General features: G+C 47.2%; 1 protein-coding gene across 2 annotated transcripts in view; it reads left to right on the forward strand.

The window, feature by feature from the left end:
• The first annotated feature begins 9,993 nt into the window (after positions 1–9,993).
• Positions 9,994–12,847, forward strand: part of LOC102001756 (integrator complex subunit 6-like) — a 53,759-nt gene continuing 50,905 nt past the window's right edge. For both annotated transcript variants that reach the window (XM_005358481.3, XM_005358482.2), the window contains exons 1-2: positions 9,994–10,462; positions 10,597–10,674. In XM_005358481.3, coding sequence (XP_005358538.1) covers positions 10,352–10,462; positions 10,597–10,674 — 189 coding nt within the window. In that variant the 5' untranslated portion in view covers positions 9,994–10,351. The remainder of the gene's footprint in view (positions 10,463–10,596; positions 10,675–12,847) is intronic.

A 12,847-nucleotide genomic window follows, 5' to 3' on the forward strand; every position in this document is an offset into this window, starting at 1 on the left:
AGGAAGGGGCAATTTCGTAGCCTAAGACATTGACTCCTCCTACTATTTCTTTCTTCCTGGGAGATGTTTATCTCTTTGGTCTGTTCCTAATTCTTCTTTGTCTTAGGACAAGTTCAGGTACCAGTTCTTTCAGAGGCTTTGCATGAAAATGGTTAACTAAGTCCTACCTTCCTGTGCCCCGTTTGGTTGGAAGTGTCACCTCAGCCCCTAACATCCTTGTCAAAAAAAAAAAAAAAAAAGGGAGATTAGGTTGAAAGTGTCACTCCAGCCCCTGGCATCCATTTTGGAATGTTGGTTGGGAAGTTCCATTTCAAGCCCCCTCCCCTGGGATTTGCCACAGTCCAGACTCCACCTCCAAGAAAGCCTGCCAAATGGCGACCCCTCCCCAGAGAGGGTCAAGACCACTCCCACAGGCTATTTAAACTGTCCCCCAGAGTCCAAACATGTGGTCTCTCTCTGGTGCCCCCCCTTCATGGTTTCCTGGTCTTCCTGGGGCGGAGGGGGGGGGGGCTGAAGGTTTGATTTGGTCTGATTTGGATTATTGTGCGGGAAGAGAGGTTTGTTGGGCCTGAAAAACTTATTACCCCTCAGTATGCATTTATTTACCCCTTCCAACATTTACCATTTGATCTGGAAAATGATCTGCCCAGCCTTCTCCTGTGGAGTAGGAGCTTCCCAAGACAGGTATCATGTCCTGTTTGCCCCTTTACCCTGAGCATGAAGCACATGCCAAGGAGAGCAGTCCTAAAGAAATATCTGATGAACCAAACATAAAGTAAGTAACTTTCTGGGTGGCCATGGAAAGACAAGCAACTCTGTTGCCAAGTGCACTTCTGTCTCCAAGTGACAAGAGAGAAAACGGAAAGACTACATTTGAGACAAAGTAAGTGACTTGTGACAAACTGGCCAAGTCACAATTCTGTTCTTGTCCCATTTAAAGCACTACCATACACTTTAACATAACAAGGGGTCAGAGCACAAGGAAGAGAAAAGAATGATAAAAGAAGCAAAGTGAGCCGGGCTGTGGTGGCGCACGCCTTTAATCCCAGCACTCGGGAGGCAGAGGCAGGCGGATCTCTGTGAGTTCGAGACCAGCCTGGTCTACAGAGCTAGTTCCAGGACAGGCTCCAAAGCCACAGAGAAACCCTGTCTCGAAAAACCAAAAAAAAAAAAAAAAGAAAAGAAAAGAAAAGAAAGAAAAAGAAAGAAAGAAAGGAAGAGGAGGAGGAGGAGGAGAAAAGTGAGCCAGGTGGTGTGGCACACCTTTAATCCCAGCACTTGGGAGGTGGAGACAGGCCTGTGAGTTTGAGGCCAGCTTGGTCTACAGAGTGAGTTCCAGAACAGGCTCCAAAGCTATAGAAAAACCCTGTTTCAAAAAAACCACAGTGGTCAGTGGAAATACTTTGGTGTAAGAGTTGGTTAAGAACTTTTCACACCAGTGATTTTTCCCCCCAGAAGTTAAAGAGGAAAGCAACGCTGTGTCAGCACCAGGAGCTCAAAAACAGCAATCAGAGGCAGGGCCTTTTTAAGGTGGTCACAGAATGAATGAATGAATTCATCTATGAATTCATAGCATACTTAGCCTTAGGGGAAGGACTTGGTTATAACCCCCCCCCAACACTTGTGCTTCCTGTCCACCACGTGACGAGGCTTTTCCTCGCTACATCCTCCACCATCATGTACTGCCTCCACAGGTTTAAACCCGAGTAGACGGAGGAGCCCCGGATGGACCAGGTGGGACAGAAACCTCAGTCAGCGCCCAGACTGACACCTGTAACCACTAACCAAATGAATGTTTCCTCCTTGTGAGTGCGTTTCTTCCACACATTTTGTCACAACAATGCAAATCTGTCCCAGCAGCTTTGTCTCTTATGAGGCGATGCGAACAAACGTGTATTTACCTTTGACAGCGTACCAATGGCAGACCAAAGGTAGAACTCTATCCAGATCTGGCATAGTGAACCAGTGAAGCTATTAGGGCTCCTTAGAACAGTGTGGACACACACAAAGGCAGCTGCATCACCAGAGAAGCCCGCTCCAGTGTGAGTGACATTCTTCGAGCTCTCTGCATGACTTGCACGTAGCTCAACTGGTCAGAGATCAGCTGTTCAGAAACCAGAGGACAGAAGACGTTCCTCTGCCAGCAAGCATTGCTAGTTGTAAAACTTTGGGGCGGGGTGCTTTGTGAATCTCCAGAATCTGTGGTTCCCAAGCCTCATCAGCATCTTTTCAGTCTCCCAACTCTCCCTAGGAGGGAATGTTTCATGTCGAGTATATTGCTGCTCAGCACTCAACACTCCAAGGATGCAGCTTTCTCGGGTGGTTACCCATGCTGGGGTGGCCTATTGGTGTCTCATGTTCCTTTAAGTAACTCCTCACTCAGACTTCTGTAAGGAACCTGATAAACTCGCTGGGTCACTAAGACTTGGGTGGGCTCATTTCTTTGGCCTGTTGCCAGAACCTTATCTGGGGTGAGTGGACTTTTGGTTCATATCTCTCCAGGAAATGTCATCCAGCAGAGGCTGACTAAAGCAGGGGGGGCGGGGGGAGGAGAGTGAGCGACAGAAAGGAGATGAAATTGAAAAATATCTAAAAGGCAAACATCTGGCAGGATTTGATAGCCTTGTGCACCAGGGGCAAGAAAGAACCGAAAGAAAGTTCTGGGTTTCTGGAAGCAGGAAAGCCCAAGGCTGTCTGGGCCAGGCCTCCCCACCAGGACTTAGACTGCCAGGTGTACCCTGGTGCCACCACCCACAGAGTAGGATTCTTTTCCCTTCTGTGTTCCTGCCCCTACGAACCACGGGGGCATGTTGCCACTGCCTCCGGGTATGAGCTAGAAAGAGAATGCCACAGTAGGTAGGAAGAGGCAAGATGGAGATTTCAAGGGTTTTGCCCAGGGGCTCCTACACGGTACTTGTGACAGGAAGTTACCCAAGTGGCAGAACCCGCTGGGAAGCTTGTGTCGGGACTGCACTGGGCCAGCTTTCATCACCAGCTACTTTTATTTTTAGCCTATGCCACATCTTAGAGCAATCAGGTCTATAAATGTCCATACAGCTTGCCATGCCTGGGCCCCAGGCAGAAGGGAGTAGCTAAAAAGGGATTATGCTAGGCCTTGTCATGGGCTTTTAAATGCCCTTGATCAGCAAATGCCTGGATCTTGCTTCAAATTTCCGGGCTTCCCGTCACCGTCCCCAGGCAGCTTCCCATCGGGTTTCAGAAAAGAGGGTCCTAGGGGAAGGAGTAGATGGACAGGTGTCTACAAGCAAGTGAAACCAAAGCCAGGTCCCAGTGGCCTACAGCTCCAGGTGGCCTGTTAACTCTGACTTTCCTGGACTACTTCTCTTTGGAGCTTCTTGGGCTGCATCTGGACTCTTCTCGGCTATTTGTCCTATTGCTATTATTAAAGAGAAGGGACACTTGGGTTCTGAGAGAGACAGCTAGCTAATCAGCTTAGGGGCCTCAAGTCTCCTCACCTTTACCTAAGAGGAAGGACAGGCCTTATCCGACAGGACTATGGAACTGAGCTAAAATACACATATGCGGAGGGCAAGTGCCTTGACTTGCTTGTGCTTAGGGGATGGAGCGCTTTCTACCAGTTTGATCCCGCCCGGCGCTTTATTCATTGTCTGAATCTTATCTTTACACTTTACTATTCTAACTCGTTTCCCGGTTATTTCTACTTAATTGGCTAACAGAGAACTCAAACACACCTTGCCCACCTCACACAGACTAGCCCTCTCTACCTTACTCAGCTTTTCCTACAGTTTTTATCTCCAACTAATAAACGAGAGATCTCCTTGTTTTATACTATCTGGCCCCAAAGGCTTTGACCTGTTTTATCTGTCGATAAATGTCTATCTAAGTTGTAAAACAATTCAGGGAGGGGGCCCTGGAGAGATTGCTCGGTGGTTATGAACATTTGCTGCTCTTTCAGAGGACCTGCTTCCAATTTTCGGCACCCAAGTGGTGGCTCACAACTGTCTGTAACTCCCGTTCTTGGGGGATCCAATGCTCTCTTCTGGCCTCCTTGGACACCAGGCACTCACATGGTGCAAGCATACATGCAGGCAAAACACCCGCTCACATTAAATAAACAAACAAACAAATAAATAAACACCCCAATGCTGGGCACATAGATGCTGCTAAATGTTTGATGAATAAATCCATTTATTGCCTTAGTCCTCACTTTAGCCCATTTGTTCCTATTGCCCAAGCAAAACTACTGTTTGTCCTTCATTCCAAGTTGTTTTTTTCACACCCACGTTCAATCCAGAGTTAAGACTTTATCATAGTCTCCTGCTCCAGTGCACCCGGCACCCACTCGCTCCTCTCTAATCCTTAGTCATAAATCTATTGCACCTCCATTACAGAAGTAATGCTTAAGTCTCCTGGATCTCGCTTCTGTTCCCATACAGCTCAGTCACCATACTACAAATATAATGAAATTACCAAACCATAATCCGCGGATCACTCTTCAGTAGGCCCTTCACGCCTCTAGGACAGCAGTCAACTCCTAACCAGGCCAGCTAAGCCCTACCTCACCTAGGTCCTGCTTAGTTTTCCACGTTCATTTCTACTTCCTTTCTCTCTGCTCCCCTACTCTGTAGCCACACAGAACTCTCGTGTTTTCTAGAAGTCCATTTGAGTCTCTCGTACCATCTTACTCCTCTCCCCCTTTTCTACCTGGAATCCTATCCTTCCCTTCTCTGCCTCCAGTGGCCTTCCTTCATGGTCTATGTTCATGTCAGTGACAAAGTCAGATTCTTCAGGAAATCTCTGCTCCCCACTGCCACTTCTAGAGTATAGGCTCCTCCTCAGTGCTTCTAGAACATTCTGTACTTCTTCTCATACAGCACTTGCTATAAAAGTGCATCTGTGCTTTTGCTTATTCCTCCACTAGAATGTAAGCTTTATAAAGACACAGGCTATATCTATTCTTGTTTTTATTGAATCTGTAATAGTATAAACTTTTTATTATTTTTCCAGTACTGGCAACTGAACCCAGTGCCTACTGCATGGTAGTCCTCGATTACTGAACTATATTCCCAGCCCATTTTGTGTTCACATAATTTTGAAAAAGGCTCCCATTAAGTTACACAGGCAAGCTTAAAACTCTTTCTGCAGACCTACTAGGCCTTGTATGTGCGGTCATCTGCCTCAGACTCCCAAGTAGCTGGAATTACAGACCTGAACCATTAGATCCAGCTATAAAACCTTTTATAAATATTAATTCATAAATCCCATATGAGGTGCTATTATGATTAGCATTATATAGATGATGAAGCTGGAACAGACCAAGGTCAGATAACACACCCAAAGCCACATATTCCAAAAAGTTGGAATAGTAACTAAAAAATCCAAGCTCTTATAGCTACAGTTCTTCCATTGCCTTTCATATAGAAGGCCCATTCAAGAAATTTTAAATAAAACAAAGAAATAATGACTACGTGATAAAGATAACAGGAATAACACAGTTGTGTGTGGGGGCAGTGGGAAGAAAAGATGTAGGACAGAATAAGGGAGACAGATTATGTTTATGTGTCAGCCGTGGCAGAAAACCAAACAAACAACTTAGTCAATAGCACAGGATGACGGTAGAAGAAACGGAAGGTGATGGATTGGGAGATATCTCAATGGTATAGTACTGCCCACACATTTACTACTATGTCTACTCACTAGTACAACCCAAAAGTACGTTCATGAGCCAGGTGGGGAGGGGAGGGGAGCTCAGAAAGGCAATGGGAAAATAGTAATGCCACCAACGTAGGACAGACCACTGGACTTGTTCAGAAACAGGCCCCTGAGGACAGCTAAGCAGTTTCCCATGGAGTTCTAGAGAAAGGAAGCAGACACTATGGGCTTAAGGAATGTGAGGATATAGAGAAAGCATGTAAGGAGACTTTATTCCTCTCTGAGCCATGAAAAGCAGACTTTGGAGAGGTGAAGTCAAATCTTCCCAAGATGTGATGACTAGGGCATGCTTAATGGCGTGGAAAGTGAGAGGTGAAACAGGCTTATACTGGACCAATCCAACACTTCTAGGGGGCAGCACACATACTGTGCCCAAGCACATAAAATGTAAGTGTGCCACAGGTCAGCTAGCTTTTCCGTAAAGGGAACAGGCAGTATTGAGTCAGGAATTCCTTCCTAGGACGCATCTGGTGGTACCAGACGTGAGCCAGGAAGATCTAGAACGAGGACGTATGATGGGGAGGGAGGAAAATAATTTAGAGCCTATTAGCAACTAAAGAGCACACAATGAACGGAGATGTGAGGAAATAGGAAATGATTTTCAAGAGCGCACCAGTTCAAAGAGCACGAGAAGACTGGACGGGCAATACAGTTCTCAGAGACACAATGGAAAAGATCCGTTTACTTTCTGGAAGGCTGGCAATTAAAACAAACCTGAAATTGGTAAAATAGTAAATATTTGACAGAGGAAGATAACCAGTGTGCTATAGACTCCTCAGAACGACTTTGTAAGGGACAGAAGGCTAGCTGCCAAGGTGACAATTGAAGGGTTTGGTCTGCAGAGGCCTTACTGGGGCCCAAATGCACAAGGTTCTAGATCATAAGGACATCCCCCTCAGGTGGAGGGTGGAGGGGAGAGGACAGTGATACACGGCCCAGGAAAGGATATGGCAATAGTGCCCAAGCACTTGAGAAGACAAAGAAAGAATGAAAACCACGAGGAATTTGATAATTTATTTTCAAACAAGCATTTATTGAGCAAGGACTTTGCACCAGGTGGCAGTCATAGGCTTTGAGTGTTCTCAAAACGTTTATGCTCTGACAGGAGGGACAAGTCCATCCTAGGCACTTAAAGTGCAGCCTAGGAGTGGATGGCCTGTTGCAAGGAAAGATGTGGAAAGGACCTCTAGGGGCTTAGCACTGATGTGCTGCACAGAGGTCTGCACAGCAATAGGGTTCATACTGAGAAAGCCAGTTGGGGTTTTGGCTTCTCAAATCTGAGTAAGTACATCAACCCACTAAGCTGCTACTGTTTGTGTGTTGCGCTTCTGCATTTTAGAATGAGATGTGCATGGTTTTCAGAGTTTTAGGTTTGCATCACCGCAGTTAAAGTTGGGCTTATGCCAAAAAAGAATACGTAACATGCCCTGTTTGAAGGGAAGCAAACACATTATAAGGAGTTTGCCTGTCAGGAAGACTCTCTACCCTGCAGGACCTGCATGTCCTCAACTGCTGGGAAATTGTGTGACTGAAGCTGTTTGCGCTTTGCTAATGTTGGCAAGTCACTTTCGAAAGATCCCGCAGCATTCACATCCGAGGCCCTTTTTGTAAGACTAAATGTGTGATATTTTAAAGAGAGATCCTTTGTTGGTTAGAAAAGTAAGGCATAAGCAAAGCTGGGAGAAATGCAGAAGAGATCTTTTAAGACTTATTTTTATTTTGAATTTCGTGTATGTGTGTGTTTCTGCATGTGAGTGTATGCATATGCGTACAGCCGTTAGATTCCCAGTAGCTGGAGTTACAGATGCTTATAGGCCTGGACTGAGTGCTAGAAACTGAACCCAGCTATTCTGCAAGAGCAATAGAAGCTCTTACCACTGAGTCATCTCTCCAGCCCTGAGGAGATTTTCTCAAAGTCATCTTTAAATGCCATATGTGCACTAGTACACATTATGCCTCAATAGTCCTATATAAAAATGAATAAATAATGTCACAGTAAAATGTAAACTCCTCATGAGTAGTACTGTAATTTATTCAATCAAAAGATGATAAATCAACCCAATACATTTATTGGCTAGATGAGAGTGACTTATTTATTATTATTAATAATTATCATTATTTATAAATGACTTTAATGAAAATACTAAATCAGACAAAACTGGTTCCTAGGTTGTGTTCCCTCTTTGCCCAAAGTTGTGCAGAATTCTCACATGAGCCCTAGGATCTGCACCCGTTCAGTATAAACTCTTTCCCTCGGACCCGTGCCTTGCTTCTCGTCAACAGAAATGATAGTGAATGTCACTATGATTATGTTACATTATATAAGGTTCTGTGTCAGCAGATTGGAGAGAGAGCTTTCTCTGCTGGCCCTGAAGAAGCAGCTGCGTTGTGAACAGGTGATGGAGAAGGCTGTGTGGCAGGGGACATTAGCAGCAGGCAGATCTGTGGGTGGCCTTCAGCCTATATGCGTACAGTCACAACGAGACGAATGCTGCCAACAGCCTGCCCGAGCTTTACCAAGCTGATTCTTTCCCAGTTGAGCTCCCGGATGAAATGTGGCCTGGCCAATACCCTGCCCACAGCTCTGAGACGGAGCAGGAAATCCAGCTAAATCAGACTATGAGATAACACTTTAAGTATGTGTTAAGCTGCTGAATTTGTGAAAATTTACTACACAGCAATACAAAAACTAGCACACAGGCATCCACTGGCCATAAACTTTTATGTGCACCCTAGCCCATGTAGACACTGTCCTTCTTCAGCAATACTTAATGATTTGTTTTTATTTTCAATTACATGCACACATGTGCATGCCTGTGTGTGTGTGTGTGTGTGTGTGTGTGTGTGTGTGTGTGTGTGCACATGTGCATGCTCCCCATGAAGGCCAGAAAAAGATGTTGGATTCCCCAGACCTTGACTAGGTAGTTGTGAGTCACTCCACGTGTGTGCTGGGAACCAAACTGGGTCCTCTGCAAGAGCAGTAAGCATTCCTATCCAATGAACAATGTCCCCAGCCCCCTTTCCACTATTAATTAAAACAATGAAAATGGGGACTATTCGTATCTTTCCACCCTTATTTCCCCAATAATTCTCTGTATTTCAACACATTGGCCTGAAATGTGTCGTGCATAGTATGGCCTCTGGTTGACTTTTGTCCACCCCATTCTGTCTAACCCAGATTCCCTCCTTTACACCTTGTTCTTTGTCCATGAAACCCGAACTTCTAGACCAAGGACAATTGTTTACACAGTGTTTTTCCTTGCATTACTTTTTTGCCAGTGGATTATAAACTATCACGAAATCACTTCTGAAATCCTCTTTCTCAGAAAACATGATATAAATATATGTATATATATAGAGAGAACATATACATAGGATGGTTACAAGCAATTTAGGAAACATTTGCAGATATGTGTGTGGCCTTCTCATTAAAATTGTACACTCAGCCGGCTGGTGGTGGTCTATGCCTTTAATCCCAGCACTAGGGAAGCAGAGGCAGGAGGATCTCTGTGAGTTCGAGGCCAGCCTGGTCTATAGGAGCTAGTTCCAGGACAGGCTCTAAAACATCCTTTGCATCATCATCACCATCATCATCATCGGTGCTGGGGAATCAAACCCGGGCCTCACATGTTCTACTGTGATTCAGCCCTACCCAAAAATAGTCATAGTAAAAATAATGTCACAGAAGTGGCTGAAGTATCACAGGCTGGCCAATGTGTCAAAGCCTGAGAAAGCCCGTCTTTACAAAAAGACAGCTTAGCGGAATGTTCCAGCGACAGTACCCTTTTTAAGTAGCTACATGCCGAATACAGCTGAGAAAACGACATATAAATACTGATCAGGAAGAGGGACTAAGCTAAAGGAATTCGAGCAAGTCTGGCCAGGAACGAAGAAGTTTGCTGCTACTGAAATGTTTTGGTCTTAGCCACTGGCAGGATTGATTGATTGTAGTTAGCACAACGTTTCTGTGCAGCCTGCCTAAACATCTGTTTCTGTACAATTGTTGCTCAATTCTCTCTTCCTTTCGAATCACCATCTTTGAAGCACAAAAGAAAATCCATCCAAACGACCAAACAAATTACCCTTAACGGCTTCCCAATCCTTTAAAGGAGAATCTGTGCTTAAAGAGGGTCATTTACTCCCCGCCCCTTACCTCCAGCAAGGGTTCAAACTTCAGCTCAGAGGCTTGACCCAAGTCCCTCCCCTTACCCTGTCATCTAATGAATATGCAAATTAAACATAATTGGCAGCCAATGGCGTGGGTCCTGGTCACATGGTACTGATGGTAGGTGAGCAGACAGAAGTTGTGTCAGTGAACAGAGAGGTCCCTCAGTCTGGGGCGAGCGCTCTAGTGAGCGTGGACGGATGCTTCGGCAGTAGTCCTGGCAGCGGCAGCAGCAGGCAGTGGTGGTGGCAGAAGAGGGGAAGAGGGACGGCCCCGAGACCTACACACACTCACACTTTCAAGTTCCCTTGGAGGGAGAGGAGTTGGGGCTGCAGAAAGAGGAGGCCAGGAGCGGTCCCATCTATCCCATTCCATCTCCCCGTTCCTCTTGCTCCCTGGCTCTGCGAGAGTTCAGGATTTGGGTAGCCATACGTGGCAGCGAGGGCAAAGGGACCGGGAGAGTGGGGACCAGAACCAAAGGTGTAGTGGAAGATGCCCATCCTGCTGTTCCTCATAGATACGTCCGCCTCCATGAACCAGCGCACTGACCTGGGCACCTCCTACTTGGACATTGCCAAAGGCGCTGTGGAGTTATTCTTGAAGGTAAAAAGAGGGGAGAGGAGAGATGGGGGTCGCTCCTGCGGGATGGGGGGGGGTTGGACTGAGGTGCTTCTGTAACGTTTGTATCGCTTCCCCTCGTTTCCTATGCGATCCCTCCGTCATCCCTCGCCCCGCAGCTGCGAGCCCGGGACCCAGCCAGTCGCGGAGACAGGTACATGCTGGTCACCTATGATGAGCCTCCGTACTGCATCAAGGTAAACAGGCCAGTGGGGGAGCGGCGGGCGGGAAGAGCGTGCGCGTCCGCCAGCCTGAGCTGCTGATCCCCCTTTTGCCTCCGCCTGTGGCGATTCTGCGTCGCCCTGCGGGACAGGCTTGGGTGCCGGGCGCCAAAGGCCAGGGGGCCCAGGGGCGGTCAGAGGCGGCCGGGGGGTCGCAGAGAGGGGCTCGAGAATGGGCAGCCCGTGCAGAGAAGGCACAGGAGGGCCGAGCTCCTAGCGCGACGGCCGCGGAAGATGGCGGACATTTTGCTTTTGTATGAGGCAGCCGGAGGCAGGGTGAGGGCGCTGCTGAGATGGAAAGGAGGGAGGGGAGGAGGCCAAGGAAGGAGGGCTCAAGGCCCTTGGTGAGGCTGCGGCCCCTTCGCCTGGGACTCCGCCCCAACGTGCTCCTAGCCCAGCGCGGGCTTTCCTGCTGCCCGGGCTCCTCCTCTGGACCCTCCTTCCATCCCTCGGCCCGCCCTGCCCGGGCTTCCTCTCCCTCCTCCCGCTCTCGTCCGCTTCTCCTCCACCCCGTCTTCCCCTCCTCTTCCTGCCCAGCGCAGGGTGGCACTGGAGCGGGCCTCTGGGAGCTGCTCCTTTGCATTCGAGCCCGTGGACCCCGCCCCCGCCCCTCCCACCCCTCCCGCGCCCCGGCCCCTCCCGCTCCTCCTGCGCCCCCACCCGTTCGGAAATGGTTAGCCTATGCTGCTCCCAGCTCCCAGACCCTGCGTGCTCCTTTCTGCTCTCAGCTCAGTCAGGTTTAGTCCGGCTCTCAGTTACCTTAGCGACCGTTGCTGTTTCATTGGAAATTCCTGCAAAGAAACCACCAAATGTGTGTGTGTGTGTGGGGGTGGTGTGGAGGGGGGGGGGGCGGGGGTGCCTGCGCAGAACCTTCTTAGGGAACTGGTTTAACAGGGGCCAGAGGTTCAGGGAGCTGGCCTACCTATTTGCATCCGAAATTAGGTTTGCTCTTAGCTGCATAGGGATTTGCCAAGGGCACGATTGGACTCAGAGCAGATGCACTAGTCAAATTCGATGATTTGATTCGCAGGGGCTGACCCTTAGCCTCCGTGGGGTAGTTTTTTGTGTTCCCATGATGACGAGATAAAGAACTGGTTTGCCTGTAGTGTCTTGATAAGAGGAACTCAAACTGTTAAATCATCCTGCATGAGGATCGAGCTTGCATGTTGAAATTTTAGAAGGTTGTTACCATTATCCCTGATGTCATTTGCCAGTGCGTGTGTCCTCTCTCTCCGTCCCAAATCATCTCAGTAAATTAAGAGGATGTTCAGTCTGGATGTGTTGTAAGCCTTGGTCTAGTGGGTTGTTTTAATGAAAAATACCTCTCAAGGTGAGTAAGTTAGCCAAAGAATATTCTTTCAGACATAATGAAAGCCAAGAGACTTATTTGGTAAGTCTCAGCTTTGATTAAAAGTTTAATTTGTAGGTTCCTCCTAACCCTATTCTGGCTTTATTGCTTTGTTTTCAATTTTTGTTTATCTACCTCCCCCCCTCAATCGAGCTACTAGACATCTTGCAAAATGCCATATGTTTTTAGAAAATGGCAGCTTTCCAGGCCAGTCTGGGCTAACATAATTGCAAGCATAGGGTTGGAGACCTAAGTTTCAGTGATGGAGGGAGCACTTACAAATAGGAAGCTTTGCAAACATTCTGTCGTCACCAGAGAAAAATAAAATCAGATCAGAGTCCGAATGTTTCCATCTTTTGACAACAGTAAGAGCCTATGCCATTTGTAGTGTGCCTATTTGAAGATATACTCAGTAATTTGAAGCAGTGGAGGGGCTAAGCTACAAAACTGTGGACCTATCTTTTTCTTTTTGTTTTATTTGTCAAGACAGGGTTTCTCTAGCTTTGGAGCCTGTCCTGGAACTAGCTCTTGTAGACCAGGCTGGTCTCGAACTCCCTATCTTTTTCTTTAAAGGTACAACTTACTGAGCATTTTGTGAGGACTCATAACAGTTCCTAAAACAGTTTTGGAGTTATAGGAATTACATGACTGCCTGTCATGGTATTGCATGCCTTTAATCACAGCACTCAGAAGGCAGAGGAAGACAGATCTTTATGAGTTCGAGGCCAATGTAGTCAGGGTAGTGTACACAGGAAGTTCTAGGTCAGCCATGGTTATATAGTGAGACACTTCGAGAGAGAG

The sequence above is a fragment of the Microtus ochrogaster genome, chromosome X (assembly GCF_000317375.1).
Source record: "Microtus ochrogaster isolate Prairie Vole_2 chromosome X, MicOch1.0, whole genome shotgun sequence".
NCBI lineage: Eukaryota > Metazoa > Chordata > Mammalia > Rodentia > Cricetidae > Microtus > Microtus ochrogaster.